The sequence below is a fragment of the Apodemus sylvaticus genome, chromosome 14 (assembly GCF_947179515.1).
Source record: "Apodemus sylvaticus chromosome 14, mApoSyl1.1, whole genome shotgun sequence".
Classification (NCBI taxonomy): domain Eukaryota; kingdom Metazoa; phylum Chordata; class Mammalia; order Rodentia; family Muridae; genus Apodemus; species Apodemus sylvaticus.
Genome location: NC_067485.1, coordinates 44,770,140 through 44,784,894, shown reverse-complemented (window position 1 = coordinate 44,784,894; position 14,755 = coordinate 44,770,140). Strand labels below are relative to the sequence as shown.

At 45.1% G+C, this 14,755-nt stretch overlaps 3 protein-coding genes across 3 annotated transcripts in view; 2 read left to right on the top strand and 1 right to left on the bottom strand.

The window, feature by feature from the left end:
• The window catches only part of LOC127665117 (uncharacterized), a 60,905-nt gene extending 46,447 nt beyond the window's left edge, over positions 1-14,458 (bottom strand). The window contains exon 1 of the mRNA XM_052157528.1: positions 14,132-14,458. Within this exon, the coding sequence (XP_052013488.1) occupies positions 14,132-14,417 (286 nt within the window). The 5' untranslated portion in view covers positions 14,418-14,458. The remainder of the gene's footprint in view (positions 1-14,131) is intronic.
• LOC127665106 (histone H2A type 1-B) lies at positions 70-534 on the top strand. Its single transcript, XM_052157517.1, has one exon. The coding sequence runs from the start codon at positions 86-88 to the stop codon at positions 476-478; it is 393 nt and encodes a 130-aa protein (XP_052013477.1). The 5' UTR covers positions 70-85; the 3' UTR covers positions 479-534.
• LOC127665116 (histone H4) lies at positions 1,245-1,720 on the top strand. Its single transcript, XM_052157527.1, has one exon. It carries the CDS (start codon positions 1,365-1,367, stop codon positions 1,674-1,676), a length of 312 nt encoding a protein of 103 aa, XP_052013487.1. The 5' UTR covers positions 1,245-1,364; the 3' UTR covers positions 1,677-1,720.
• Positions 14,459-14,755: the final 297 nt, after the last annotated feature.

Here is a 14,755-nt window from a genome sequence, read left to right as displayed (position 1 = left end):
TTTTTTGGCGCCCAGAGGAAACTATAAGAGCCAAGCTCTTGCCGTTTCTCAGTGTTCGGGTATCTTAGTCTTTGTGTTCTTTACAATGTCTGGACGTGGCAAGCAGGGCGGCAAGGCTCGCGCCAAGGCCAAGACCCGCTCCTCCCGCGCCGGCCTGCAGTTCCCCGTGGGCCGCGTGCACCGGCTGCTCCGCAAGGGCAACTACTCGGAGCGCGTGGGCGCCGGCGCCCCGGTGTACCTGGCGGCCGTGCTGGAGTACCTGACGGCCGAGATCCTGGAGCTGGCGGGCAACGCGGCCCGCGACAACAAGAAGACGCGCATCATCCCGCGCCACCTGCAGCTGGCCATCCGCAACGACGAGGAGCTCAACAAGCTGCTGGGCCGCGTCACCATCGCGCAGGGCGGCGTCCTGCCCAACATCCAGGCCGTGCTGCTGCCCAAGAAGACCGAGAGCCACCACAAGGCCAAGGGGAAGTGAGACCCTTTGTACAAAGCGTCCTACAAGTCACCAAAGGCTCTTTTCAGAGCCATCCACAGCACCTTTTAAAGATCTGAACACTAAGCTAAATCAGGTTATTTTTACAAGCGGGTTAATGGTGAGAGATTTGAAAAACGAGAAGCCCAAGTATCTTAGAGCAAACGTAGTTTCTTCCCAGGGGCGACATATGAACCCAAATCTAAATAGTTTTCCTCTGATTGGTCTGGGATGCTAAGGCTGAGTCTCACGTCCTAGAACTGTTGTAGGCCAGTCCAGCCTTGAACTCACCAGCCTGCCTGTGTCCTTAGTGTAGTTAAGGCATGTGCCATCACCACTGCTGTATGAGTGTATGCGGTTGGGAGCAAATAGGACAGAAATTATTCAGACTTGGAACCTTCTGCGTATTCACAGATAATGTTAATATAGAAACTACATTTTCTTTCCTTGGTAGACTATAAATTGTTTCCTCACGACGAAGTGATCACATTTAATCAACAAGGTAAAAGCCCGCACGTATGGGTGCGCACCTGCGTTTGTTTGATGTGCTAAGATTTAAAGAAAAAAAGAAAAAAAAAGAAAGAGAAAGAGAAAGAAAGAAAGAAAGAAAGAAAGAAAGAAAGAAAGAAAGAAATAAAGAAAGAAAGAAATAAAGAAAGAAAGAAAGAAAGAAAAGAAAACACCGCTACCGAAAAACAAGTGCAGGGAGTTGATGGAACCAGCTTCCTTTCCAGAAATGTGGAATTTAATTTTGCTCTAAGCCCTTTCCCCCGGCCACACCCACTTCCACTGAGCTGAGGTTTTCACTCCGGTCCGCAAGTTCCCTATAAGAGGAAGCTGCTTTCTCAGAGACGTTATTTCTCTTTAGAACACCAGTCTCCCTTTCACTATGTCTGGACGTGGCAAGGGCGGGAAAGGGCTCGGTAAAGGCGGCGCCAAGCGCCATCGCAAAGTCCTCCGTGATAACATCCAGGGCATCACCAAGCCCGCCATCCGCCGCCTGGCCCGGCGCGGGGGAGTGAAGCGCATCTCCGGCCTCATCTACGAGGAGACCCGCGGCGTGCTGAAGGTGTTCCTGGAGAACGTGATCCGCGACGCCGTCACCTACACGGAGCACGCCAAGCGCAAGACCGTCACCGCCATGGACGTGGTCTACGCGCTCAAGCGCCAGGGCCGCACCCTCTACGGCTTCGGCGGCTGAGCTCACCAAGTCTCTTCTCCTTAAAGGCCCTTTTCAGGGCCATCCAATTAACTCTCTGAAGGGCTGCAGCATTACTTCCCAAGTTTTTAGTGTCGGCCATCGTGTTTAGGTTTTTTGTGCGAGTTGAAAGGATAAGTGAGTACATTTGGTCTCAAATAACAGCAAACCAAAGACATGAGAGTTGTTATCTCTCAAACCAAAGCCCACCTCTGCTCAAGAGGCCGGTGGTTCTAGGTTAAAAGCTATCCTGGTTACCTACAGTTTGACCTAGTCTTAAGCCAAGATAAAGGTTTCATGTGGTGATAGACCATCATTAAACCGATGTAGCATTTCTTTTTTCCTCTTTCTTTCCAAGAATGTATGTAGCCTTGGCTGGCCTTGAACTTATTATATTTTAGACCAGGGCAGCCTTAAGCTCATCAGTTTGCCTGCCTTTGCCTCCCAGGGGCTGGGATTAAGGTATGTAACCATCACACAGGGCCAAACTCATTGTTCTAAAGTCCCAGAGGTATTGGATGAAATTTCACAGAACACTTTTCTAAAGTTTGAGAGGACATTAGAAAATGAAAACAACTGCAAGTGTGGATGAGAAGACCTGTGCTACCAAGAGGAGCTCAGTTATGGAAGAATCTGCTCATGCCTAAATAAGTTTGTTTTTATTTACTGTTACCTGGGCATGGTTGTAAACCCAGCCCTTAGGAGGCAGAGCAGGAGGATCTCCAAAGTTGAGTCTAAGAAGTGAGTGTCGGCCAACCAAAGTGAAGAGACTCTCAAAACAGACTTACCGTGTGTGTGTGTGTGTGTGTGTGTGTGTGCGTGCGTGCGCGTGCGGATGTTCATAGAGACAAAAAAACGGTGTCATCCCTTGGAACGTTAAGTTACAAAAGATTAGGACTGCCCAATGGGTGCTGGGAACTGCACTCAGCCGTGCTCTTAGCCCAGTTCTCCAGCACCTTAATAACTATTTGGAGGGGGAGGGGCTGGGAGACGCAGGCTTTTTCTAATTCAAGAACCACATTTTGAAATAATGGAGCTATAAAAGAATGCATTATATCTCACTTAATTTTATTTTTGGACTTCCCGAGTGACCATCGACAGACCTTGTATTAGATTGTTCCCTCATTTTATAGAAGACATTCGTAAATGCTCATAAACAATTGTCGAAACTGCTGTTACACATGTTGTTTACAGAAAGGTGCAAACAAACAAAACCAACCAATTAAAAAAAAATCCCCAGGAAGTTTAGGAAAAATCATCAGTATAACTCATCAGTAAGAATGTTGACCCATTTTTACAGTGAATAACAAAGTACTCAATCATTCATTCATTCATTATTAAAAACATCTCAAGCTAGCCTTGAATCCATAAGTCGCCAATGGTCACCTTGAAGTTTTAAGCTGTTTTATTTTTATGTGTATAGGTTACTGGTGTGCTAGAGCCCATGGCTGCTAGAGCCACTGGGTCTCCTAGAACTAGAGTTACAGGAGTTGTGAGGTTGATTCCCCTTCCTCTCCTAAGATGTTGGGAATCTCACTTGGGTCATGGTAAAGAACAATACAAGTTCTTAACTACTACAGGCACTACCTTAAATCTTGCCCCTCGTGCCTCTCTACCTTCAGTGCTAGGATTCCCACCATGAGCCAGCATATCCAGCACACATGGCTTATGGAGTTCTGAGCTTTAAGCGTGCCGGGCAGACACTGCCACAGGAGCCTAGTGACACATCCATATTCATGATAAAGAGCACCATGAAAATGCAAGCTGAGTAAGCTTGCTCTTAGGTGGCTTGAGCTTTGTTATTGGTTTGCTGTGGTCGCCATACATTTGCGGGATAATCAGAAACCCTGGGAAGTTAGTCACTGATCCTGTATCACCTAAATAGAGAACTCTACTTCACAATGATACAATTTATTCAGTAAATTAACAAGGCAAACTCTGCTGTTATTAGTAAATGCTTCTTCTTTTGAATGCACTTATCAAAAGGCCCATAACACAAAATACTGACCAGTAATTGAGTTTTCCTGAGACAGCAAAGTAAGACAGTGAGAGATACGTATCAAATTCAGCCTTTGAAGTAGTTTTAGATTTTGTAGGTCATAAGAGGGACAGAATCGTTTTATTTATTTAGGAATGAGCAGATTCTTCCATAACTGAGCTCCTCTGGGTAGCACAGGCCTTCTCAGCCAACACACCTTCAGTTGTTTTCATTTTCTAATGTTCTCTCAAACTTTAGAAAAGTATTCTGTGAAATTTCATCCAATATGTCAGGGACTTTAGAAGCAAACTGATGAGTTTGAGGCTGCCCTGTTCTAAAAATATAGTAAGTTCAAGGCTACATAGTAAGAACTTTATTTGGAAAGAAAAAAGAGAGAAAGAGAGAGAAAGAAGAAAGGGAGGAATGAAGGGAGGAAGAAAGAAAGAAAGAAAGAAAGAAAGAAAGAAAGAAAGAAAGAAAGAAAGAAAGAAAGAAAGAAAGAAAGAAAGAGAGAGAGAGAAAGAGAGAGAGAAAGAGAGAGAGAGAAAGAAAGAAAGAGAGAGAAAGAAAGAAAGAAAGAAAGAAAGAAAGAAAGAAAGAAAGAAAGAAAAGAAAGAAAGTTGTTGTGAGGTATTCACCAGAGAAGACTAATCAGACATGTGTTGGAGCCAATAGTCTTATTAGGCAGCTGGCTTCCACACTGAAGTAAAGAGATAAGAGAGGAATGAGAAGTGGCCAGCTGCAGGGTCATGAGAATCACCTAAAAGGCCCCTGCCATTTAGGAAAAGGGGGTGAGGGTGGATGATCTGGAGGAGATAGAAGGACTTGGTCTCCGATGTTGACATGCAGAGGACAGGAGTCAGTCTGTGGCTGCAGTAGATGGTGGTCAGCAAATTTCTGTAGGAGAGAATGGAGGTGGCAAAGAGGGGAGAAGGATGGGGAGAGAGGGGGAACAGGGGGACAAGAGTGTAAGGCAAGAGAGAAAATCAAGAGAGCTGGGAAGGGCCTGGAAGCCCCTTTTATAGTGGACTGGGTTACCTGGCTGTAGCCAGGTGACTGTCAGGGTGGAGTCCAGTCAGAACACTAGGGGCCTGGCCCTCCGTGTGACTGATGGCCACAGGATTATGGAGTTGAGGAGTCTGGAGTCTGGAGTTGGTGTCAGGAGCCTGAGTATCTGGGACCATGGCTCACTGGTTACGTCCCTTGTAGAATATTCTACTGGGACCCCGGAGCAAGCATCACTTAACCAAACCACAGACTGCCTTTCACAGTCCCACAGACGGGGTTATAGCTAAAGGTGGGAGGTGAGCCAAGTGTATTCTGGGAATATGGTAGCTGTTGCCTTGGAAACAGGTGTGCAGGTCACACTGTCTCCTATGTGATGTCCCAGATTTCGGAGGTCCTGAGGACAATATTCCTCCCTTATTATTATTATTATAAAGAGAAGAAAGGGAAGCTGATGGTGAAAGTGAATGAGGGTGTCATGTCACTTAAACTGCTTCCTGCTGTCTAGGGGCGTTGTCAGTTTTGGGGTATAGCTGATTTTCACCATCATCAGGTTCCTCTATGGACTGTGGCTTTTCTGTGGGTAGTGGCTAGTAATCCTATAACAGGTACTGATTAATAGTTTGGTTAGAAATATTTTGTATTTGCCATTGGAAGAATGTAGAAACAAAATTAATGAGTCAGGGAGCAAATAATAACACCAGGAGGATGACTAGTAAAGGCGTTACAAAAGAGAGTTCCCACTTCCATATAGGGTTTCAAAAATCCCAGAACTGGAGGCCTCACGTTCCCTGAAATTCTGTTCGTCTGACTGTAGCTCCTGGAATTTATTTCTCACTATCTCAGATTGGTTGAAATAACATTGGTAGAACAGCATTCTTCTTGGAGGAATAGGCAAAGACCACCTTCTTTAGCTGTCAGGACATGTAGTCCCCATCAGTTCTGAAGCACCACGGCTACCAAAGAATCGATTTGTTTCTGCAAAGTACGCACAGTTTCAGTCATTTCTTGAAAATCACTTTTAAACTGGGAAGTGAATGTATTATATTGGGACATGGAAGTCGTTATCCCTGAAACTCTAGTACCACCACCTATGGCTATTCCTGCACCGACCAAGAGTGCCACCTGAACTTCCCTCTTATGTAGGGCAGCTATCATATCTACAACTGGCATTGGCAGGGCTCCTTTCCCTGGATTATCCCCAGTTCAGGGAAAAGGAGTACCAATGAGCAAACTCCTGACCAGCTGGCAGGTAGGCAGTGATATACCTGAGCGCCAGAAAGAACTGATGTGTTTTGGACTGCAGGGCATTGTGGCAGAAATGAGGTATCAAAGGTTGTGGTTCTATTGTAGTCTAGGGAGCTTAGCATTCCTACAGGAGGTATTGTATCTGCAGATACAATGATCTGACAGATTTTGCAAGAAGCAGTGATAGAAAGTTAAGTCCTCAGGAGTAGGCTGGAGGTGGCTCTTCACAAAAGAAGACAATGCTCAACTGTTAGGATGGAAGAGTTGGTGAAGATAGAACAGAGTTTGATGAGTATCAGGGGGTAAAGGTGGGATGTGCATTACAGTGTGGGGGATGAGAGGAGTCCAGGCCCCTAAGGGCTGCAGCTCTAGCTGCCTCATTGGCTCGGTTGTTTCCCTTGGAGACAATAGAGTCACCTGTCTGGTGGGATCTGCAGTGGACAATCCCAGTAGCTGTGGGGAGATGGGAGTCTTTAGCATGGCCATAATGAATGTAGTTTGTATTAGTTACTGATCCTCCTTTTGTGGTAAGTAACCGAGCTCCTGATAATGGGCGTGGCTGGGTGGAGGGAGCTCTGGCCTCTTCAGTCATCCTTAGCCAAGCCTAGGAGGTCAGCTGGAAGAGTACCTGGATGGTTTGTCCCTCTGTTCTGTGTTCAGGAGGGCAATCGACAGCACAATGTCCCTCCTGGTGGCACCTAGGGTACAATCCCCTTGGCTTGCAGGGGGAAGGGGAATCCCTTGCCTGTGACCTTGCTGACCACATCTATAGCAGGGGTCTGGTGGTCTCTGAGCCTTAGAAGGCCAGGAGTCCAGGGTAGTGGCTGGAGCTGGCCGGACAGCATGTGGTATTTTTGTTTTCAGGGTTTTTCACCCCTCTCATGGTACACCTTGAAGGCCAGCCTGTGGAGTTAGAGGCCCTCTCTCCACATGCCTAAGTTTAGCTTTTATGTCAGGTAGCTCTGGGGAAAAGTCATCAGAAGTTCCTTACCTTCTGGGTTTTCATGGTCCAGATGAATGTATAGCAATAAAGTCTTCGTGTGGCATTCTAAAAATTGAGATGGGTTCTCCTGCTTGTCCTGGACAATCTCTTGGAGTTTTTAAAAATTACTGACTTTAAGGCTGCCTTTCTTAGACTGGACTGTAAGGAATGTAATAAATCAGTCTCTGGCTAAAATACTACCTGAGGAATTGTAGTTCCATTGGGGACTGTCTTAGTCAGGGTTTCTGTTCCTGCACAAACATCATAACTAAGAAGCAGGTTGGGGAGGAAAGGGTTTATTGAGCTTACACTTCCATGCTGCTGTTCATCACTAAAGGAAGTCAGGACTAGAACTCAAACAGATCAGGAAGCAGGAGCTGGTGCAGAGGCCATAGGGAGATGTTCCTTACTGGCTTGCTTCCCCTGGCTTGCTCAGCCTGCTCTCTTATAGAATCCAAGAATACCAGCCCAGAGGTGGCACTACCCACAAGGGGCCCTCCCCCGTGATCACCAACTGAGAAAATGTCCCACAGCTGGATCTCATGGAGGCACCTCCCCAACTGAAGCTTCTTTCTCTGTGATAACTTCAGCCTGTGTCAAGTTGACACACAAAACCAGCCAATACAGGGACCCGGGTCAGGCACTGACTCAGATCCGATTAGATATGTTCCATCTGATGAATATCGTCTGCATGTGGTTTTGCCTCTTCCCAAACTTGCCTGTGTTCAACAGGAAGTAAATTACTAGTAAGAATGATGTGAACATCATGGAAAGTCAAACTATAAGACTGAGTGACATATTAGAACACCTCAATAAAGCTGGAGGAGTTAGAGGTATAGGAACCCAGCCTGCTTTCTATTTGAGAAAGTTCACTCAGCAAGAAAGGAACATGTACTCTGACCAGACTGTAAACACCAGCCACTTCCTGGCTGGGTCAGATGTTCCTGGAGGAGGAGAAGGACTTGGGGATCTGGCTGTGGCCTTAGAACGCGTGATAGGAGGGGTGAAGGTCGGTGCCAATGCAGGGCGTTTGGAGCAATCTGCAGCTGGCACAGAAGGGAGGGGAGGGGTCTGGAGAGGTCGAGCTCCTAGACTCTGGGGCCTGGTGAGGAGAAACGGAGGCTGTAGTTTGGGTTTTCCCAAAAACTACAGTTCTGCGGTGGAGGAGAGGTGGTTCCTTGGCGGGATCAAGCACTGTAGCGTCATCTAGAGAGTGTGCGTAGGTTGCATGGCTAAGAGAAGTTGAGTTGGGGAGCATGGAGAGCAGAGGGAGAGTTGAGAGAACACAGATAGATGAAAGCTTGATCATACAAAACCTCATTCCGTTTCCTGGACTGCTGGCTGTGTGTATGGAGGTCTCTTAAAACCATCAGGTCTAGTGTGCCATTCCGAATGGCCACCTAGTATCTAAAAGGTACTGAATCCAGACCTTATTACAGAATGTATCAGTTTCGAGGGCCTCAAATTGGCTGTTCATTTCAGAGATTTGACATTTTTCAGGAGACATCCCAGTGGGGTGCCTGGAGGTATTTGGTTGTGCCTGGTTTACTTGGTATTTTATTCTGGTTCATTAGGATTATAGTAAAGTCTGATTTCCTTCTTAGGTGGAAGGGTAATCTTGTAAAATATATAATCACTAACACATTTTTAAAAAATCATTTTATCCTAGTACTAGATTGGCTTCAGGGGAGCTATTAATCTTAAATTACTAAGTAAAATTAGTGAGTAAATACCTAACTAATTTTTATTTTGAGCATAAAAGAGATTCCTTACTGGTTATGGATGCCTTTGCCAAAAGAGGAGTAATTTACTGTAATGTGGATAAGATTTAGCTAAAGGGCAAAGCTTGTAGTCCAAGTATGGAATGCAGATGTGTCTTATTTGGACTGAAAATTTGAGGTTTAGCTATTTTGCTTCTTTAAATATCAAAACTTAAATATCTGACTCTGTCCTTCTCCCTCTACCCCTCTGCCCCTCTGTCCCTCTGCCCCTCTGTCTCTTGCCCCTCTGCCCCACTGCCCCACTGCCCCGCTGCCCCGCTGCCCCGCTGCCCCGCTGCCCCGCTGCCCCGCTGCCCCTCCCCCTCTATGGGTTTTCATGACTAGGTCAGGTTTCAAAGTGGAACTGTCCAACAATTAAATCAGCATCCCTGGGCGGCTCATCTCCAAAATGACTTGTTAGCATTTCCCACAGACGGCATATCCTTCAGAACTTTTTGGATTTAAAGACAAATCTCAGTTTTCCATGCTATCGTCTTATCAGTGTCAGTGTTTGCTGGGTTCTACCACTGAGCGCCTGTGGAACTCTCAGACCCCAGGCCTTTTCTGTTCGAACTCAGGCCTTGGAGATTTCATCCACTGGGGCCCTAAACAGCATCCATCGTTGAATGATTTCTACGTTGATATTTCTAGCTGAGATTTTCTTCTACAGCTTCTGAAATATGTCCAACTCCCTACTTATGCACACAGACTGTTTTGGGATTTTACTTGGTTGGGTTTGGTTGGGTGTTTTGTTGGTTTTGGTTTGTTGTTTTGTTTCTTAAGATGGGATCTCATGCAGCCTCCTTGGCTATCCTTGAACTGGTTTTTTTTTTTTTTTTTTTTTTTTTTTGAAGAACGAGAACTGGGATCATAAACGTGTATTCACACCCAGTTTATGCAGTAGTGATGTCTGAACTCTGAGTTTCTTATATGCTAGGCAAACACTTTATCACCTCTACTAACTGAGCCAAAACCTCAGACCCATAACTGTTTAACGAACTAAATAAGGCTAACACATCAAAGTATACAAACTCTATTAATATTCTCTCGGTGGTCCATTGTTTTCGTCAGGGCTACTATTGCTGTGAGGGACACCATGACCAAAGCAACTTGGAGAAGAAAGGACTTATTTTGCTTACACTTCCACACCAGCATTCATCATTGGAGCAAGTCAGGGCAGGAACCTGGGCCAAGCACTAATGCAGAAGCCATGGAAGAGGGCCGCTTGCCTGCCGGCTTGCTCCTCATGCCTAGCACAGCCTGCTTTTTTGTAGAACTTAGGACCACCAGCCAAGAGGTGGCACCACTCACAATGGGCCACGCCTTCCCCACATCAATCCCTAATTAAGAAAATGCCTTACAGACTTGCATATAGCTGGAGGCATTTTCTCAACTGAGACTCCCTCCTCTCTGATAACTATAACTGACATTAAAAAAAAAAAAGCTAGCCAGTACAGTTGTTAATAAACAAACAACCAAACAACCAAACTACCCCCACTGAGTTAATAAGAGCTTGCCCTGCAAGATCTTTAATCCCTGCAATTTCCAGGCAGAGGCAGGAAGATCTCGGAGTTTGAGGCCAGCCAGGGCTACAGAGAGAAACATTGTCAAACAAACAAGAAACTATGGTAGCTACACTCACATTCAACTTTAAGAAATTCCCTTGATTTATCTTTTTTAAAAAAAAAAAATGCCTCCAGCTATATGCAAGACTGACAGTCTTGGTCGGTCCATGGATAGACCCGGTCCTCCACAGGGCTGGGCTTGTGGACCAGTCTCCCTGCTTCTGCTCTCAACTCAACTGTCCTATAGACTGCATTGTGAGGCATTGACAATCGTCCAAATAAAGTATCAGCTCACAGGACCATTCCATAATTACTTTACTGTGGAAATAGTGTCTATTAAGTCAATTCAAACACAAAGCACATGTCAAAGAGAAACAAATGAAACTTAAGAAACAAAAAGAAACTTAGCAGGTGAGGTGTGGGTGCAAGCAGGTGTGTGTGCCACACAGCAGACAGAGTGTGGGTGACAGTGCTCTTGTAGTTTACTCTTCTCCTTGGTGCATCCGGTCTCCACAGTGACTTTGAAAGCCAGGGTCCCTGTTTGGGCAAAGTGGAAAGTTACTGAACTGAGAATGCTATCTCCATTATTCAAGAGTGCAGGCAAGTAGACCTGACTAAAACCTTACACAATAAACCCTGAGCTACCACTCCAGAGCCATGCCTGCCTGCTGGCCTCCGCCATGCTCTTCACCATGATGATCAGGACTCAGCCCCTCCAGGACTATCAGTTTCAGTGATGAACATTTTCTTTTATAGGTTGCCTTAGTGGTGTCTCTTCACAGCAAAATAAAAAGAACTAACATTCAGGCTGTAAAACTCAGCACAGACAATATCACGAAAACTGCAGAAACTGACACAGAAGCCTAATTCATCCAAGTCCATAGCCCTGGGAGTCTCTAAATGTAGTGACCTTGCTTTTTGGCATCCATAGTTCTGATTCTGCCTAACTGTTTTTGTTAACAGAAGTACATAACAACCCAGGACATGGTTGTGTGTGTGTGTGTGTGTGTGTGTGTGTGTGTGTGTGTGTGTGTGTGTATGTGTGTGTGTGTGTATGTGTGTGTGTGTGTGTGTGTGTGTGTGTGTGTTTAAAAGCTCACTTGAGAAAGGCTTGGCACTACATTGTTATACCAAACACTGTGTGGTAGCCAGCTGCCTAATAAAGACTTATTATTGGCTCAAACACATGTCTGATTAGTCTTCTCAGGTGAATACACTACAACATTCTTTGTTTCTTTGTTTGTTTCTTTGTTTGTTTCTTTCTTTCTTTCTTTTTTTCTTTCTTTCTTTCTTGCTTGCTTGCTTGCTTTCTGTTTTGTTGTTGCTGTTGTTTTAGGTTTTTTGTTTTGTTTTGAGACAGGATTAGTCTTCTCAGGTGAATACACTACAACAGTCTTTCTTTCTTTCTTTCTTCCTTCCTTTCTTTCTTTCTTTCTTTCTTTCTGTTTTGTTGTTGTTGTTGCTGTTGTTTTGGGTTTTTTGTTTTGTTTTGAGACAGGATTTCTCTGTATAGCCTGGCTGTCCTGGAACTCACTCTGTAGACTAGGCTGGCCTCGAACTCAGAAATCTGCCTGCCTCTGCCTCCCAGAGTGCTGGGATTAAAGGTGTGCACCACCGCCGCACGGTTTTCTTTCTTCCTTCCTTTCTTTCTTCCTTCCTTTCTTTCTTTCTTTCTTTCTTTCTTTCTTTCTTTCTTTCTTTCTTTCTTTCTTTCTTTCTTTCTTTCTTTCTTTCTTCTTCCTTGTTCCTTCCTTTCCTTCTCTCTCTCTCTGTCTCTCTCTCTCTGTCTCTGTCTCTCTGTCTCTCTCTCTCTCTCTCTGTCTCTCTCTCTCTCTCTCTCTCTCTCTCTCTCTCCTTTCCAGATGCATTTCTTCTTAGTATGTAGCCTTGGCTGGCCTTGAATTTACTATATTTTAGACCACGGCAGCCTCAAACTCATCAGTTTGCCTGTCTTTGCCTCCCAGGGGCTGAGATTAAGGTATGTAACCATCACACAGGGCCAAACTCATTGTTCTAAAGTCCCAGACATATTGGATGAAATTTCACAGAACACTTTTCTAAAGTTTGAGAGGACATTAGAAAATGAAAACAACTGAAGGTGTGTTGGATGAGAAGGCCTGTGCTACCCAGAGGAGCTCAGTTATGGAAGAATCTGCTCATTCCTAAATAAATAAAACGATTCTGTCCCTCTTATGACCTACAAAATCTAAAACTACTTCAAAGGTTGAATTTGATATGTATCTCTCACCGTCTTACTTTGCTGTCTCAGGAAAACTCAATTACTGGTCAGTATTTTGTGTTATGGGCCTTTTGATAAGTGCATTCAAAAGAAGAAGCATTTACTGATAACAGCAGAGTTTGCCTTGTTAATTTACTGAATAAATTGTATCATTGTGAAGTAGAGTAGAGTTCTCTATTTAGGTGATACAGGATCAGCAGCACAGACAGTGACTAACTTCCCAGGGTTTCTGATTATCCCGCAAATGTATGGCGACCACAGCAAACCAATAACAAAGCCCAAGCCACCTAAGAGCAAGCTTACTCAGCTTGCATTTTCATGGTGCTCTTTATCATGAATATGGATGTGTCACTAGGCTCCAGTGGCAGTGTCTGCCCAGCACGCTTAAAGCTCAGAACTCCATCAGCCATGTGTGCTGGGTATGCTGGTACTGAAGGTAGAGAGGCACGAGGGGCAAGATTTAAGGTAGTGCCTGTAGTAGTTAAGAACTTGTATTGTTCTTTACCATGATCCAAGTGAGATTCCCAATATCTTTGGAGAGGAAGGGGAATCAACCTCACAATTCCTGTAACTCTAGTTCTAGGAGACCCAGTGGCTCTAGCAGCCATGGGCTCTAGCACACCAGTAGCCTATACACATAAAAATAAAACAGCTTAAAACTTCAAGGTGACCATTGGCAACTTACGGATTCAAGGCTAGCTTGAGATGTTTTTAATAATGAATGAATGAATGAATGAATGAATGAATGAATACTTTGTTATCCACTGTAAAAATGGGTCAACATTCTTACTGATGAGTTATACTGATGAATTTTCCTAAACTTCTTGGGAATTCTTTTTAATTGGTTGGTTTTGTGTGTTTGCGCCTTTTTATACACAACATGTGTAACAGCAGTGGAAACTCAACTGTATATGAGCATTTACAAAAGTCTTCTATAAAATGAGGAGGTAATCTAATACGAGGCCTGACAATGGTCACTCAGAAAGTCCAAAAATAAAATTGAGATATAATGCACTCTTATAGCTCCATTATTTCAAAATGTGGTTCTTGGATTAGAAAAAGCCTGCGTCCCCCAGTCCCTCCCCCTCCAAATAGTTATTAAGGGGCTGGAGAGCTGGGCTAAGAGCACGGCTGAGTGCAGTTCCCAGCCCGTCAGCACACACACACACAAGGTAAGTCTGTTTTGAGTCTCTGCCTTGGCCGGCCAGACACTTCTTGGACCTCAACTTCGGAGATTCTCCTCCTACTCTGCCTCCCCAAGGGCTGGATTGATGACCATGCATAACTAATAATAAAAATTTCCCTTTGTTACATCGGGTTACTTACGTTCTATGACATCAGAATATTAGTAAACTCTGGGCTTTTATTTTGGCTTAAGACTAGATAGCTCGAGCTGTCTTGGATATGTGGTAGGTAGACCAGGCTAGCCTTCAACCCACAGACCTACCCTCTTCTGAGCATAGGTTGGTGATTGGTTGAGAAACAGATCGTTTCTCTTGTTGAGAAGAGGCCTTACTGTGTACTTACTGCTGATAGTAAAAATTAAAAAAGCACACGATGGCCAACTCTAAGAACTTGGGAAGTAATTGCAGCCCTTCAGAGAGTTAATTGGATGGCCCTGAAAAGGGCCTTTAAAGAGAAAAGACTTGGTGAGCTCAGCCGCCGAAGCCGTAGAGGGTGCGGCCCTGGCGCTTGAGCGCGTAGACCACGTCCATGGCGGTGACGGTCTTGCGCTTGGCGTGCTCCGTGTAGGTGACGGCGTCGCGGATCACGTTCTCCAGGAACACCTTCAGCACGCCGCGGGTCTCCTCGTAGATGAGGCCGGAGATGCGCTTCACTCCCCCGCGCCGGGCCAGGCGGCGGATGGCGGGCTTGGTGATGCCCTGGATGTTATCGCGCAGGACTTTGCGGTGGCGCTTGGCGCCCCCTTTGCCCAGACCCTTACCGCCCTTACCGCGACCAGACATGGCTGAAAAGAAGACTGGTGTTCTAAAGAGAAATAGCGTCTCTGAGAAAGCAGCTTCCTCTTATAGGGAACTTGCGGACCGGAGTGAAAACCTCAGCTCAGTGGAAGTGGGTGTGGCCGGGGGGAAGGGCTTAGAGCAAAATTAAATTCCACATTTTTATTTGGAAAGGAAGCTAGTTCCATCAACTCCCTGCACTTGTTTTTCGGTAGCGGTGTTTTCTCTTTCTTTTTTTAAATTTTAGCACATCAAATAAACTCATGTGCGCACTCATACGTGCGGGCTTTTACCTTGTTGATTATATGTGATCACTTCGTCGTTAGGAAACAATTTATAGTATA

Excerpts from the sequence above, each read along its gene's own strand:
- LOC127665106 (XM_052157517.1), top strand. The coding sequence starts at position 86 with ATGTCTGGACGTGGCAAGCAGGGCGGCAAGGCTCGCGCCAAGGCCAAG.
- LOC127665116 (XM_052157527.1), top strand. The coding sequence starts at position 1,365 with ATGTCTGGACGTGGCAAGGGCGGGAAAGGGCTCGGTAAAGGCGGCGCC.